The 16,210-nt window shown below is 42.5% G+C and overlaps 6 protein-coding genes and 1 pseudogene across 7 annotated transcripts; 3 read left to right on the top strand and 4 right to left on the bottom strand.

Moving 5' to 3' along the window:
- Positions 1–2,220: 2,220 nt before the first annotated feature.
- LOC122611729 (trypsin-1) lies at positions 2,221–3,026 on the bottom strand. The gene has a single exon (XM_043785011.1). The coding sequence runs from the start codon at positions 3,022–3,024 to the stop codon at positions 2,221–2,223; it is 804 nt and encodes a 267-aa protein (XP_043640946.1). The 5' UTR covers positions 3,025–3,026.
- Positions 3,027–3,165: 139 nt separating this feature from the next.
- Positions 3,166–4,246, bottom strand: LOC122611730 (UPF0585 protein CG18661). Of its 2 annotated transcripts, none has more exons than XM_043785012.1 (2): positions 3,974–4,246; positions 3,166–3,919 (listed from the first exon to the last, which is right to left on the bottom strand). In XM_043785012.1, exons 1-2 carry the CDS (start codon positions 3,976–3,978, stop codon positions 3,256–3,258), a joined length of 669 nt encoding a protein of 222 aa, XP_043640947.1. In that variant the 5' UTR covers positions 3,979–4,246; the 3' UTR covers positions 3,166–3,255. The 2 variants fall into 2 exon arrangements, with proteins under 2 accessions (XP_043640947.1, XP_043640948.1); XM_043785013.1 differs by having other exon boundaries at positions 3,166–3,880; positions 3,974–4,236.
- A 266-nt stretch (positions 4,247–4,512) lies between these two features.
- Positions 4,513–6,344, top strand: LOC122618553 (COP9 signalosome complex subunit 2). The gene is made up of 6 exons (XM_043795084.1): positions 4,513–4,686; positions 4,775–4,969; positions 5,027–5,152; positions 5,211–5,692; positions 5,754–6,086; positions 6,144–6,344. The coding sequence occupies exons 1-6, from the start codon at positions 4,633–4,635 to the stop codon at positions 6,286–6,288; spliced, it is 1,335 nt and encodes a 444-aa protein (XP_043651019.1). The 5' UTR covers positions 4,513–4,632; the 3' UTR covers positions 6,289–6,344.
- LOC122618562 (protein rolling stone) lies at positions 6,340–7,706 on the bottom strand. Its single transcript, XM_043795098.1, has 4 exons — positions 7,154–7,706; positions 6,858–6,959; positions 6,614–6,800; positions 6,340–6,556 (listed from the first exon to the last, which is right to left on the bottom strand). Exons 1-4 carry the CDS (start codon positions 7,566–7,568, stop codon positions 6,340–6,342), a joined length of 921 nt encoding a protein of 306 aa, XP_043651033.1. The 5' UTR covers positions 7,569–7,706.
- Positions 7,707–8,232: 526 nt separating this feature from the next.
- On the bottom strand, positions 8,233–9,905 carry LOC122626147 (protein rolling stone). The gene is made up of 4 exons (XM_043806296.1): positions 9,483–9,905; positions 9,058–9,159; positions 8,816–9,002; positions 8,233–8,758 (listed from the first exon to the last, which is right to left on the bottom strand). Exons 1-4 carry the CDS (start codon positions 9,802–9,804, stop codon positions 8,542–8,544), a joined length of 828 nt encoding a protein of 275 aa, XP_043662231.1. The 5' UTR covers positions 9,805–9,905; the 3' UTR covers positions 8,233–8,541.
- Positions 9,906–12,205: 2,300 nt separating this feature from the next.
- On the top strand, positions 12,206–12,874 carry LOC122614934 (annotated as a pseudogene).
- Positions 12,761–15,958, top strand: LOC122614925 (protein rolling stone). The gene is made up of 4 exons (XM_043789685.1): positions 12,761–13,016; positions 14,613–14,964; positions 15,091–15,274; positions 15,344–15,958. The coding sequence occupies exons 1-4, from the start codon at positions 12,915–12,917 to the stop codon at positions 15,531–15,533; spliced, it is 828 nt and encodes a 275-aa protein (XP_043645620.1). The 5' UTR covers positions 12,761–12,914; the 3' UTR covers positions 15,534–15,958.
- The last annotated feature ends 252 nt before the right edge of the window (positions 15,959–16,210 follow it).

Below are 16,210 nucleotides of genomic sequence, written 5' to 3'. Positions count from 1 at the left end.
CACCATCCCGGCAGATCAAGCATACGCCGCGTTGCCCACCTAACTGAGTCGTAGACATAGACATAGACAACCCGCAACGGCCCTAGAGCAGATGTATTTAATCTTTCGAATATATATATTGCCATGCAACTTCCGCCCTATAAACAAATTTAAATAAGTAGAAAGAAGAATTTGCTGCTACAAAAGTAATAAAACTTTTTGTTTTTAAAGAAAACATACCTACATTTTAGAATAGAAAACATATATGTAAACGGAATATTTAAGAAGAAAGTTTAGACATTAAATAAATATGACTCAGATAATTAATATTATTTTTAAAATATAGTAAATAATATACTTTTCCTTGCTAGGATAGAAGTACAATGCGGTTTTACGAAGCTCTTTTCTGTCCTCATCAATATGCAGTCTGTCAATGGGAAAGCAAGGATTCAATAGATTTTTTATGCTCTCGACAATATTTGTTGTTCACATAACAAATTACAAAAGCTGCAAAATAATTTATAACAATCGATTGTTGTTGCACCATCTGGCCACACCCACACACACTCGCTTTCGGACTGGCTAAGAGAACAACAATGTGGACTACAATGCAAACAAATCGACAAACTATAATAATAAGACAGTCCCCTGGCATGCCAGCAGATAAAATTAGAGTCCGAGGAGGGACTGGAGATATGGGCGGGGAAATGGGACCCGACTCGGGTCCATTGCATTGTCTGCAGCAGCTGCAAAAACTTTCAACATCAATGAAAGGAAACAAACAAATTTTACATTTTCTATGTCTATATCTATGGCTATGTCTATGTCTATGTCGGTGGCTCCAATGAGCAACAAGAAGGGGAAATGAAAAAAGTGCTAGTCAGAGGGGAGATTCAGCAAGGAAAACAATAACAAAAGCAGCTTAAGTACTGCCACAAGTCGTTAGTCGAGGTCGCCACTCCTGGAAAGGGACCCTTTAAACTTTAAAGGATAAGCTGAAGTATCCTAATTGCATCTTGAAAAGTAAAATGAGCAAGTATGATTGCGACTTATAATGTAAGAATAATGTATGTACGTATTACAGGACGAAAGATTGTAAAATGCAATATAATGTTTCAAAAGGGAAGTGTACATGAATAATAACCAAAGATGTAGTTCCTAGGATACTAATAAGCTTAATAACAATAACAAAAGATTTTAATATACCCAAATGAAAGAATATTCTACATCTTGTGTCAGAAATAGTAGAGTTAGGCCATTCCATTCCCTCTGTTGATTAAATACCCCTGAAAGTGTGCTGCACATCGACCCACTTGAGTTCATTCGAAAGTTGAAACTTGTACCCCATCTCTCGACATAACCGTTCAATTTGCAGTTCATGTCTTGGCTTCGTTTAGTTCGCTTTTCTATTTTTTGCAGCTCCTTGCTGTTAACAAGTTCACGTGCGAAATTGCAATGACCCAAAGGACACAACGACACACCTGCCGGGCGGTTTGCCACCCGTCCCACCCCTTTTAGCACCTGTGCTCCCACTGCCAACTGCTATGACAACCGTAGATGGTGCAGAGTAGCCGAAACGTCAAGGGAAAAGCCAGAAGAAAAGCGACAATGGGTAGTGGGGAACCTCGCAGCAATTTGCAGCATTTAATCAACAATTAGTGAGGCCAGGAAAATGGCTAGGAAAACCAGCAGAGACAACGCCGTGCGACTACAGTCGCAGATGGAAAACTTCTTCTCTTGCTCGAAAGGGATACTTATGCCACTCTGGCCAGCCAGTTCACTTTGCCTATGCCAACTCTGTGTTTTTTCCTCTTCCCGAAACTTGTATTTGCCTTCGGTCCAATCATTAGGTAAATTTGATCTTGGCTCTCTCGTCTGTCTGCAGTTATTGATATGATGTGGTCATCCATTCGACTTCCTCCAACCAGACTATGCCAATATTGGGTCCTGGGGTTTTTCTGGGTCAATTGCTTCAGTGGGCGATGATAAATGGACCGAAAGAGAAGTGCAGCTGCTGCAAGGCAATGTTGTAAATTCCTCGGTTGCATTGGGTTTGAAAACAATAAAATCTGTTATTTTTAGATTCCCAACTTGATTTACTACAGCGCTTTATGGTTCCCTTAAAAGTAAGCTAGACCACAACAAAAATGTTTTCTTTGGTAACTATGAAAGCAATACTCAAATCATGAAGTATTTCCATATTTTTTATTCATTTAGTTTAGTTTTGATGATTTAACGATCTCAGATGCCACTAACGGAGCCAATCCAATCGCGAACCGCAGAGACGCGCGAGTAAACGCCGGGATAGTTTGGCCTGGCGCAGCCGTAGCCCCAGGAGACCACGCCCCAAAGGACACCCTCGGCAGCCAGAGGACCTCCTGAGTCCCCTTGGCAGGCGTCCTTGCCGCCCTCCGGCAATCCGGCGCAGAGCATGCGATCCGTGATGCTGCCAAAGTTGCCATAAGCCTCTGTGCACTGCGTCTGACTGACTTTGGGCACCGTAACGGACCGCAGGATGGCTGAGGTCTCCTGGGCGCTCTGCGTGTTTCCCCAGCCGGAAACCAGGACCGGAGTACCATCGGCAATGTCCGCGTCCTGTTCGGGAAGCCCCACGAAAGCCTGCGTCACGTTCTTGGCACTATATTCCTCCAGCTCGAGGAGCGAAAAGTCAAAGTCAATGGTGTAGGCATCGAATTTGGGATGTCGATGGACTCGCTTGATCCCCACCAATTGACCGCCTTCAGACGTCCGAGAGGATCCAATTCGAACCTTGGATGAGAGTATGGCCGATCCTTCAGTGCAGTGGGCAGCTGTGAGTACCCAGCCCTGAGCGATCAGGGAGCCGCCGCAGAAGTGATAGCTCCGCTGCAGGGAAACCTGATAGGGAATGTCCTCTATGCTAGCCACCTGGCCGCCCACAATGCGTCCATCCAGGCGAGGGCGCCTCACAGTGGCACCTATGCTCAGGTTTACCAGGAGAATCCCGCCGAGAAAGAGCTGAAGAATCGTCTTTGCCATGCCGGTCAATCCAATGCTCGTTCGCATTTGCTGCAGGTGCAAGCAAATCCGTCTTTATATAGAGTTTGCCAATCGATCAAGCTATTATCGACTGCGCTTTCAGGGTCAATTCCTGCACTCTCGCCTCACCTCGCTCTGTCCACTTGGCCTAGTTCGATGAGCAGGCACTTCGACGATCATAAACTTTATTGCCGCCAAAATAAACGATGTTATCTAGGAGGGGGTAATCGCCCAATAGCCTCAGCCTAGTGCACTACTTTATAGCTTTAGCCAGGTCAGGAACTTGTTGTTTGACGGCATCTCCACCAGCTTTTCCAGCTGCAGGCCGTTTTCGGCCGCCAGTACCTTCAGGTCCTTAATGTCGCGAACGCCCCAGGAGGCGTCCCTCTGTCGAAGACTCCGATCGAAGTCCACATTGCTCTGGGGAGCGAGGATGCCGTCTTGTGCATATGGACCATAGGTGAACATCCTTCCGCCCTTCTTTAGCAGCTGTCCGGCGGCCCGGAATAGTCCTGTAGAGCAGGCCCACGGACTGATGTGCATCATGTTGGAGTTGAACATGTAGTCGTAGCTGCCAGGTGCTGGGGGAGCCTCCCAGTCCCTGGGATCCCGTGTGATGTCCACATGGAATGGTGGGCGAATATTTCCAGTGGGACAGTCCACTGCATAGGCAGCAATCGAGCCGAACTGGTTCCTTTCGTACTCCGTCGGCTGGAAGCTGATGTTGGGCAGCAGGGGCGCCAGGAATCCCGCATGTTGTCCTGAACCCGAAGCAATCTCCAGCAATTGCAAATTCTCGGTGGTTTTGTCCACTTGAGAGAGTAGCGCCTCCGAAATCGGTTGCGAATTACGATCCGCCGATGGATGAGAACTCTTGGCGAAGCTGCAACGGTGAAGGATTTGCAGAAGTCGCTTGGTCAGGCTGTGTTTGTTCAGCATTTAATAAATTAAAAGTGTCGATATCCAGATTGTTTACCTCATTTTACTGCCAAAAAGGATAAACAAGAGTGCCGGTGTAAGACTTACACTGTAAGTGATGGGCAGCACTGTTCGAGTCCAGGGATGGCCAAAACTATTACAGCCGTTACGTAGCAGGGAAGCAATCACGGAATCTCAAAACTAAATGTCGGTCATTCGGAATAGAACTAATATATTCTATTTATTTTTCAATGGAGTTCTGAAAGATTATTTTTTCTTTCTTTGTTATTAAGAAAAATGATTTTACGAAATTTATCGGCGTGTTGTCGGAATTAAAATACCGGCGCGTGCTGGTGGCGTTTAATATTCCATTTAGGTTCAAATTTTTATTACATTTACCGTGCTGCACTGCTTGTTTGACGACCCAATTCCGATTATTATTCCTATATTTTATTGATTCAAATTTTGGAATGATATTACAATTAATATGAAACTGTCAATATCAAGTTTTATATCAAACAGTCACTTTTTAGGTTGGGCATCTCTATCAGTCACGGTTATCGATTTCAACAGCTGATGGCCACATTTGGCAGCCATATTTTGCTCGTCAGTGAACGGTCACACAGTTTTTGTGCTTTGTGTTTTTTCTAGCAAAAATATTCTAGATTGGCAATTATTTACTCATAAAGCGTAATTTACAAAGCCAAACCCTGAAAAATGTCCGACAACGATGATGATTTTATGTGCGACGACGATGAGGATTATGGATTGGTAACTACTATAGCGATTCGGCTGATTTCGCCGAATTCAAATAAAGCCGGCTTCTGTTGACTCTCCGCTTAAAAAAAAAAAAATATAGGAATATTCCGAGGATAGCAACTCGGAACCAGATGTGGATTTGGAGAATCAGTACTACAACAGCAAGGCGCTAAAGGAGGAGGAGCCCAAGGCGGCGCTGGCCAGTTTCCAGAAGGTGCTCGACCTGGAAAATGGCGAGAAAGGAGAGTGGGGATTCAAGGCTCTGAAGCAGATGATCAAGATCAACTTTAGGCTGGTATGAACGCGTGTAGTTAGTTGACATATCTTCCAAGCTAATGGCTTATCCTTCCAGTGTAACTACGATGAAATGATGGTGCGCTACAAGCAGCTGCTCACCTACATCAAGAGTGCTGTCACCAGGAATCACTCGGAGAAGAGCATCAATTCGATCCTAGACTATATATCCACATCAAAGAACGTGAGTATCCGAATAAAGTGCACTTCCTTTGGATTTCTTGCAAATATACCTATTTCAGATGGCACTGCTTCAAAACTTTTACGAGACCACACTGGATGCTCTGCGGGATGCCAAAAACGATCGGCTGTGGTTTAAGACCAACACCAAGCTGGGCAAACTCTACTTCGACCGCAGCGACTTCACCAAGCTGCAGAAGATACTAAAGCAGTTGCATCAAAGCTGTCAGACGGACGATGGCGAGGACGACCTGAAGAAGGGCACCCAACTCCTGGAAATCTATGCCCTGGAGATTCAGATGTACACGGTGCAGAAGAACAATAAGAAGCTTAAGGCCCTCTATGAACAGTCACTCCACATCAAGTCGGCCATTCCCCATCCCCTCATCATGGGTGTGATCCGTGAGTGCGGAGGTAAAATGCATCTACGAGAGGGCGAGTTCGAAAAGGCACACACGGACTTCTTTGAGGCGTTCAAGAACTACGACGAGAGCGGTTCGCCACGCAGAACCACTTGCCTAAAGTACTTGGTCTTAGCCAACATGTATGTAAAACAGGAAGAAAGAGAAGGCAATCGCCCTATTAATTGTTCAACTCGTTTTCAGGCTGATGAAATCTGGCATAAATCCTTTTGACTCACAGGAAGCCAAACCGTATAAGAATGATCCAGAAATCTTGGCTATGACCAACCTGGTCAACTCCTATCAAAACAACGACATTAACGAGTTTGAAACCATCTTAAGGCAACACCGCAGCAACATCATGGCCGATCAGTTTATACGGGAACACATCGAGGACTTGCTGCGTAACATTCGCACCCAGGTGCTTATAAAACTAATCAGGCCCTATAAGAACATCGCTATACCCTTCATAGCCAATGCACTGAACATAGAGCCAGCTGAGGTGGAAAGTCTGCTGGTATCCTGCATCCTAGATGAGTAAGAATTAAATGTTAAAGATGATGTGAACTTAGCTAATGTTTATTTAATCCCCAGCACAATCAAGGGACGCATCGACCAGGTGAATCAGGTGCTGCAGCTAGACAAGATCAACAGCAGTGCCTCGCGGTACAATGCCCTAGAGAAATGGTCCAACCAAATCCAGTCGCTGCAGTTCGCCGTAGTCCAGAAAATGGCATAAGCACAGATATTTCCAACACGATGAAAATTATTAAATTTGCTAGAATTTATCTTAAACAGTTGGACATGAATCGTTGGGAGTAGCTTTTAAGGTCGGTACATCCACCATCTTTTTGCCACAACAGTTGTACATTGAAATCCGCAACCTGTAAATTCCAAAGGCCACGAGGGAAAAGCAACAGATCAATGCCAAACTCGCGCAAACGAATCCAATCGCCAGACCAGGTCGAGCCCAGTCCAGGGCGAAGTAGATAAAGCGATTTCCGTCGCTGCAAAAGAATTTTTAGGCTCAGTAAAGTTGGATAAGATTGCTCAGCTTTACTTACATGTCAGTTCCGCCGGCCCAATAATAAATCAATGAATGCACCAGGAATATAAGCACAACGGAAAAGGGATACACAAAGTGCATGAGACGGTTAGGATAGGCCACCATAAAGCAGTCGAAGACCATGCAAATCGAGTTGAAGGCATGACACCACAAGTTGTAAAGCTCACCTGCCACTTCAGGCATGGCTAAAAGACGTAAAAAAGGTCTTTAAAAAATGGTTACGTTTTGAGATCTTAGCTTACTGGATGAAAGAGCTGCCCAGAAGACGGTGGTAATCAACATGGATAGCACCGATGTGGTATAGTGTGAGATCCAGTAAATTTTCAGAGCACGATGTCCGGCAGCTGAAATTTGTTAGTATAGGCTGGCCGGTTTAATACTAATATTACATTCACTTATTCTATAAACATTATTACAAAAAACTGATACCCATCGAAAGTACAAGTTTCATCAGGTTTGCAGTATTAGAGTTTATTACAGTGACGAGGTTAAATTTTAGATCTTTAAGGCCCTTATCAACGGCAGCACTAATACTCACCAAAATAAGACTGATTAAAGTAGTAAATAGTAGCGATTACAGCCCCGTAAGTGCAGGTAAACAGGCACAATGTAAATCCCCAATCCGTGAGATAAATAAACCATCGACCTCCATTGAAATCCTGCCTCATGCTGCCAATGACTCCAGCGGCAAAGAAAGCAGCCAGAACCCATCGATACAGAACCCAGATTAAATTCCGCTTCCCCTTCTGCCATTGCGATCGACAGAAGACCCCGGGGTCTTCATGGTACAGCGAGAACTTTGACCGCTGAAACTCCTCCTTTAGGGGCTGGCAGCAGGACTCTGTGCTCGGATTAGCCATTACTCGATGGACTAGAGCAGAGCTAGTTATTACTTTGGTGGTAAAATGTAGACTGACGAAGAAGCAGGTGTTCCATTGGCCTAACAGCCACATTTACCGCACTGAATAGAGGTAATCGTGTGGTACAAGCCGTATGAATTATCACGATCCTTATCATCCTGTTAGGAACCTTTTATGTCTGATTCGGCAGCAGAGCTCGCCCGTGATAAGACCCCCAACGTGGACAAGGTCGGCCAGAGCGGTCGACTGAATCGAACTTTGAGGCGAGGAACATGCCATTAATCTTACATCTGGCGCAGCCGCGTTAGAAGCTATTGGAATTTGAAAAGTAATTTTCGGAATTTCCTAGTTACCTTTACTGATGGGGCACAAAACAGTGCGTTATTATTGAACTCCGAGTGTCGTACGATTTTGACTCCGTAGTACTACTCTTTGCTAATAGCAGAATCACAGGGAATTCTTGATCAGAGTCCATGATAAACCTGATCGGTTCATACCACATTCCCCAGCAGCGAAGCACGGAAAGCCTATCAGTATTTGTTGTTCAGATAGAGAATAAAAGCACGATTCTAGCACTTGAACAGCCACTATCGACCTGTCTACCAAATCGTTTTCAGATATGAAAATGAAATTTTATAGTGGCCATTGATACTGTCAAATCAAACCGCATTACATATGTTTAGGGGTACAATGGCACTGAAAAATTCGTATATACATTTTATTTATTTTATTTTTACCCGCCCTTTTTAATATGAAAAGATATTTTACTTTGGTTTGTTCGCTATCTATTTGTAACATTAAAACAATTTCAATGTGAAGTTTTAAACAATAATTCATTCAACAACAAACTCGTGGCGAAGAGCACTCTGTGAATTTTCCGTTTACAACAGGATCTTTTGCTCAATGTTAAGAAGAGTCTTGAAGTGCTTGGTTTCATAGAGGTAGATTAATGGAAAATATATAGAAGAGCCTCTGCAGGTCATTCAAGCAATGACCTAAACGTAATAGCTTTTCAGAATCCACAGCCTTCTTATTGGGAATACAGCTAAAAGCGTTATAACTAGGCTCAAACAGTTTGTGCTGGTTCTTTGGGTGGAGCAGAAGTAGCTGGAATCTCCTCAGGTTTCTTACTGCACGACTCGTATATAGAGATACGTAACCTGTAGAATCCAAAGACCAACACACAAAAGGCGCTGACCAGAAGCACACATCCACATACAGTTCCAATGGCCAGACCAGGTTGCTCCCAGTCCAAGATGAAGTAGATGTAGCGATTTCCCATTCTGTAAACACAATATGGAAATAATAATTTGTTTGACATTTCGTAACGCCTTACTTACGGGTCAGCACCACCAGCCCAAAAGTAGATCAGGGAGAATATTCCATAGGTAATGCCAGCGGTAAAGGGATACACGAAGTGCATAATTCTGGTGGGAAAAGCCACCATGAAGCAATCGAAGACCAGGCAAATGGAGTTAAACGCATGGGCCCATAAGTTATACAGATCAGCACCCATTCCAGGCATGGCTATAAGAATCTGTCATAAGTACATATTTGCAGATTATTCATTGGCAGAACTCACATGGATATAGGGCGGCCCAGAAGACCAGGGTGATCATCATGGCTAGAACTACAGTTGTGTAGTGGGATATCCAGTAGATCTTCAATGCCCAACTGCCAGGAGCTAAAAGTAAGTGTAAGTGATAATAGTTAAAGTTCACTATTGATTTTGGGGTATTTCCAGACAAGTATTGTTAAGCCCATTCTTACTACGAACCTGCGGAATATTCCCAAAGTTCGAATTTATATTTGGTAATTACGCCTTATCTTGATCAATCGCCTATTAATAGTTACTAAACAGCTATGTGTAACCCCATATGAAAAGGCTAATTTTATGCAATTTATAACAGAACTTTAGAATAATAATATGATTAGAAATATATTTATAATCTGGTTGCTGCTGAAAAAAAGGTGCCCTAATAAACATTTGTTTCCAACAATACTCACCGAAGTAAGAGGGCTTTATGAAGTAGATGGTGGCGATTACGGCGCCATAGGTGCAGCAATAAAAGCACAGGGAAAATCCCCAATCCGTGAGATAAATGAACCAGCGACCACCGTTGAAGGACTCAACCATGCTGCCGATAACACCGGCGGCGAAGAAGGCAGCCAGAATCCATCGGTATAGCAGCCAGATGAAGCTGCGATCGCCCTTCTGCCATTGCGAGCGACAGAAGACGGCAGGATCATCGTGGTGCAGCGAGAACTTGGAGCGTTGGAACTCCTCCTTCAGGGGCAGGCAACAGGGCTCCTGGCTCTTGTCACGCATCTCGGTGGCTGGGTGAACTCGTCGTCGGTGTCGCTGGACTAGGAGGGCCAAGAGAGTCCAGAGCAGGTGGCTTCCTTGCCGGTAGATCGCAGACTGACGAAGCCAAGCGGCACAGGTGTGAAGTACTCTGAATGCATGGCCATTTTTTCCGCAAATCGTTTCGGCTTGAATCGGGGTAATCGACTGTGATAGGCAACGCTTCAGTTATCTGGATCCTTATCACCTGGACAAGTACCGTTTATGTCAAATTCGTCGGCAGCACACGCCTGCGATAAGCCCAAATACCTGGACGTGGTCGTGGCTGTGTACAAGTGCGGTCAGAGTCATAGACTGAATTGAACCCAGACGGGTGGTCCGTGAGTGGAACTTTTCCCGCACCATTGCCATTAATATCCAGATTGGACACAGACCCACAGCAATCGATGGCCCTGAATTTTTAAACATTTTTGGGAATTTTCGCATATGCAAGCTAATAAACACATTGATAAACAAACGTGCTACTCAAGTGCTGGCGGTTTTTCCTCCTTGACAAGCCGCCAGTCGTATACCCCTCAGACTCAGACACGATAAGAGTTCGCCGAAAATAATCAATTCAAACTCACGTATTTGATTGAAAGCCCTTTAAATTGCAAACCGTAAACACAATGACTTTTCTTATAGAAATTCACAAATAATCTTTTTGTGTCTTTTCAAAGAATCAAATATTGATCGTGATTTTACATTTATTCTTTTTTCTTAAAAAAATGGGATTAAATGATAAAAGGTAAGACATGACTGATAAGCCGCGCAATTTTCAAATGATTACTTTTAGTGGTGAATATTATATTAGTATTGAGAATGTCAAGAAATCAGTAACTCTGTTATGTGAGTCCATGTGTCTAAAGGTCTAAAGGCATACTTATTTCTTAAAAGGGGAAAGTCTTCACACTCATTCTTCCGATTTATTGGTTTCACTATCATTATATGTTCAAAGTGGAGGAAATTTGATTGACGTGGTTTCCTTTGCTGATACTAGGTGTTGAACTTCCAATCAGTTGACTCAAAGCAAATATTTTGCCAAAGCTTTAGGGAATGTCCAAAAGTTTGAAAAAGAACCATAAAATACTATTTTACTTCAACTTCGTTGAATGAATCACGGGTTCTGCGATAAGGGAAATAGTAAGACACACAAGAGCTTTACGGCAAAACAGGGTGTTATTTATTCATATAATAGGTATATTAAAAGTAGTCGATCTGTAATAAGAGCTATCAGCTATAAAAGCATAATTATAATAATTATGGGGAGTATAAAAGAAGGTATTAATTTATTTTGTTCATAAGTTAGTATTAAATTAATATACGCTAGATTTAAATTAGCCTATTCTTTCATTCATTAATGGAAAGTTTTGTTTTTGATAATTCTAGGGGGATTCCTAGATTTCCAATGCCGAGCATTCAGTTGATAAATCCAGCTTATTTGTAAACAACCTATCTCTGATTTCAAAACACGCAAACTATCGCTCATTGGAAGTTTTGCAGAAAAACCTGTCGGTTGTCAGCGTATTCCCACAGAACTCAGCCAAAGGTTAAATTCATACATCTCCATTGAAATTGGCTTTCAATTACAGAGCAGAATTAAATTAATTCGAGAACGAGGAAGTTTCTTCATTCACAACAAATGCCAACGACACTTTCGATTTCTTGTTGTCGGCCAATGCCACGGACAGATATAGAGTATCAATCTAGTTGATCTCTTGATGATTTACGATCGGCGTGTAAATTTGTCCAAATGGGTATGCAGAATAAGTATCCACGGAATGTCCAATGTAATCGATGCCGCCCGTTTGCTAGGCGCTCAAATTGCTTCAAGTTCAGGCAGAAATTCAAACTGCAGTGCAGCTTGCTGGCCAGCTCAACAACAGGGTATCAATAATAATAAATAAAGTATTAATTCGCTGTTGAAAATTCCGTAAAACCAGAAATTGATAATGATTGCCCAGTAGGTAGTATTATTATTAAGCTGCAAATACATCACTAATGGCAACTTCCCATTAAATCTTTCACTATTTTTATCGATAGAAAGTGACTCCTACTTAAATAGATAAATAAAGCACAGAGCTGATAGATTTTTGCTTATCTAATGCACAGAGCTTAATTTAATACTAATTGGCGATTTTGAAGTGCAAAGTAGGCGTGCTCTTCGATGGATTAGATAAGAGCCAGCCCACTTGGCTTATCGCTCTGCAAAAATCCACAAAAATATAGGTCAGCTGGAATTTCGAGCATCCACGGCTGCACGCCAATTGGGGTTGTGGAGCTTTCGGGTGTCACTCGCTAATGGAGACCTTAATTGGCCGACCTCGATGGCTTCAAGTTCAGTGCTGGTCAGCTGGTCAATCGTCGTGACATATGTGAGTGCTGTCAATAATGCCAGTGATACTTTTAATGCCGCTCGTAAAACGGTTCCCACCGACCGACCGACCGACCAGAGGGCGGTACTTGCTATTTGACACTCTTTCGGCGGGCGAGTGCTCCACATTATATTAAATTGAATTTGGGGGGCGATGTCTCGCTATAAAGCGTCATGCGCCCGCAGTCAATGTGTCCAATTCCCGTTAGGAAACCGACTGGAGTCGAGCGATCCACCCATTCTCGATCGGGTTGCGAATCGATACGATCCGATACGATCCGAAACGATACGATTCGAACCGATCCGATCCGATCCGGCATTCAGTCCGCTGATTGAAGAGCTCGAGTGCGCGTGCCAACTGGATCGGCTCCCCAAACCCATCCCATCCTATCTGTGCCTTAAAAAACATATATATTACTTTACTTTTTCAAGATCACGGCAGAGAGCAGGGCATCGCTCCTTACTCGCCTAACTCTTACAGCTTAACTCTCTCTATCTCTCCAGTTCGGCGCTCGTGTCGGTCGTAAACATAACTCAAAAAGCGCTGGTGAAGTCAGTAGCCGGCTAAACGCGACTCGGTTCGGAAGTCTCTGCTCCTGGCAATCAGTGAACCCCCTCCGCGCGATAAGGGTGTACATAAGGAGACAGAAAAGCAAACAAGCAAAAAAGAATAATAAGTAAATAAAACAAGTTAAATAAATACATAAGAAAATCATATGAAATGCAACTTTTCGACGACTTTTGCAAGAGCTTCAACAAGGAATTGCAAAGGGCGAATTTCGGCTTTGCGTACAATCGAGTTCATTTGTTCTACAGATCTCAGGTGAGGACAGTTCCACGTAATATTCCTCCAAACACAGCAGTCTTTATCGCTGCTGTTACAACTCAGGTGGTATCATGCGAGCAATGCAAATAGCAGTAGCGAAAATAAGTAAATACATAGTAGTCACTGCCATTAGTGCTCCGTGCAAAAACTTCGTGTGAGATCACAGAGGCACACGTGTTCCATAAATATGAAAAGCCAAGGGGTTAGTTGGGTGTTAACCCAATACCATTAAAGTGATGTTCCGCAGACAGATATTACCAAAATTATTATTTTGTACAGACGACGCACTTCGAACCCAGCTATCGCAATTTAAGTAGATAAGTGCAATTAAAGGTATGATAAACATGATAAGCGATGATAAAAAGTGAACTATTAAAAACTCCTAGAACAACAATATAACAAGGCGTCGAGCATTAGTAAAAACATAACCTGAGTTCCCCAGGGCATTGTATGTCTGTCGTCCATTAGAAATACACTTAAAAGGTAAAAGTGTAAAAGCGTATATACCGAAATTTCATTACAGTGTGCTCAACAAAAAGCGAAGTTCACAGAGAACATAAAATGTTATGGTGAGAACTCACCATACACGCAGGCATTGTTAATTAATTCGTGTTTAATTAGCACAGCTAAACTAAAAGCTGGGCTCTTTTCAGAGTTGTGCTGCTCCAAACAAATATCACACATAGAAAAAACAAATGTGTAACCCACATAGATATGGAACCAAGTTTTTTACCAACTGTTCATGAATGAAAGCAAAGTAGCAAACCCTAACCATTTGGAGTGAAAGAATGGAGTTTTATTATGTGTGCACTCATAAGCTAGTATAATAGTTATATGGACACAAGGTATCTATGGTAATGGGACGTTAGCTAACAATGATGTATATAGTTTGGAACCCCTCTTCATTCTGAGTTTAAGCAAGCAGAAATATATAACACTAAAGTATGTGTCAACATTATGAGTCATTTTAAAATCACCAAAATAAATTCCCTTGAGTTCGCCCAGTACTGGGAACCACTGATAGTTAGTGAAACTCTTCCATAACGCTGATTACACATTTCTCACGAATGAAATACTAATCAAAACAAAACAGGAACCAGAAAATAGCTTTGGAGCTTGCCATAAATTTGCCGGGTAGACCTTATCAGACAGCCCACATGTCCATAAACATCCAAGGAGGACCACGTATCACCGTGGAATCACCGATTTTATTTCCGCAATATTTAAGTTCTAAACAAACAAATTTGAAAAATACTACGCACGCGTCATTAAAAGTGGTGATGCCAAGGCGTTATCAGTTAGACAGGCCCTAATTCTGACGACGTCATTTCGAGTGATAAGCATTTAGCTGTCATTAGCATATGTGTTTTTTTGCTAATTACGCGAGCAAAGGTGTGGAATATTTTAATTAAAAAATATTACATGATCATTAATCGGTGATCACGTAAGGGTCAGGCTGTGGCATGCGATGCGATAAGGATTCGCTATCAGTCGCTGTCGTAGCAACAATGTAATAATGCATTATCGCCCATATATAACATTTTAAAATTAATTAATTTTAATAGCTAATTTTATATCATTTGCGTATTGCAGTGGCAAAAAGATGAGATCAACACAATATACTTGCTCTACCGATGGATTTGGGCCCTGTTTTTCCTGGGCGTGTACATCATGTGCATTATCGTTCAGTTCTGCGACGGAAAGTTCTTCATCTACATGACCAACTGGGGATTCGGACTCTGCACGATCACCATGCTGATCTCGGCCGTACAAGTCACCTGCTGGCACTTCGATGTGAGGAGCACCCGGAGCCTGGTACAGGAGTCCGGTCACAAGGCGGAGACCTCGCGGGGCCTGAAGATCTACTGGTGGCTCTACAACATGACACTGGCGCTGGCTCTGATTATATCAACAGTGTACTGGGTGTTCCTCCATGGAAAAATGAGTGAGTACTGCCATATCGCGTCGCCGTTTATTATTTACTTTGTTTGAAATGGAAGTAGTGGGTGTGCAAGCTGTTACATACCTTACGATATTTTATTTTATTGTAATGACTTTCCGTTTCTTTCAGACAAGCCCGTGCGATTCCCTGCCATCAGCATACTCACCCACGGAATGAATTCCCTGATGATGCTGATCGATTTCCTGGTCGTTGCATTTCCGCTTAGGATACTGCACATGGTGTACGCGATGAGTCTGGCGATATTCTTCTTCATATTCACGCTAATCTACCATTTATGCGGGGGCACAGATGAGTGAGTACTTGGAATGTTACCCGTATACCTTGCCATTTGAAGCTAATCACCTCCACAATTCTCCTGCAGATTTGGCAACCACTATGTGTATCCCATACTGGACTGGAACAATCCCAACCGCTGCATGGTGACCTTTGTGGGCATCTTCGTGCTCATCATGTGCTACTGGGTGCTGCTCTTTGGACTCTACAAGTTGAAGAGAATGTTCAACAGGGCATTCAGTGTGGTTTGGTCTCCGCATGCAGTTGGCCTGATATGAGGGATTCAATACACACTATAGACACCACACACAGTCATGTAATATCACCTCATCGGCAGCCACCCGCACGTATACCAAGTTCTATATGCATCGCCAGCATTATGTAACTCCCATTAACAATCCATCCAAAAACGACACTGAAAGGGAGTCGCACACTTGCATGCATTTATTTATATCTAGTATTTCGTAGTGTAAGTTTTAATCATCTGGTTCCTTAACACTGAATTGGTTTAGTTAGGTTAATGCTTATACATTATGTTGTTATTACATATTTGGATTAAATAGTATAAATATGAAATTTGTTGAAAATACTCCACCTAAGGGATAGACCAAGAGAATAATGGAATTGTATAAAAATATATAACGAATACAAAAAATTGGAAGAAACAAAAGTGAATAAAAAAATGTGGCCTTATTTAATTTAATTGTGGGAATCGCATATATTATTATTATGGCATGAACAATATTTTCAAGGTCTAGTGAAATTGTTGTAAAATTAGTATCTACGTGTGTATCTTTTGGCAGTTTGATCGTTAAACAATTATATCATTTATTTAAACGAATTATATGTCATTCAAAAGTGACACAATTATAGCAAGACGTAAAATTGTACTTATTCTGCATCTCTAAGGCAATCTGAAAATAATTTGCTTAAATGTTTTTAATACCATTTCTCG

This window comes from Drosophila teissieri, chromosome 2L, assembly GCF_016746235.2.
Source record: "Drosophila teissieri strain GT53w chromosome 2L, Prin_Dtei_1.1, whole genome shotgun sequence".
Taxonomy (NCBI): Eukaryota; Metazoa; Arthropoda; class Insecta; order Diptera; family Drosophilidae; genus Drosophila; species Drosophila teissieri.
Note: the sequence above shows the minus strand (reverse complement) of the source record. Positions and strands in the feature narration are given on the sequence as shown.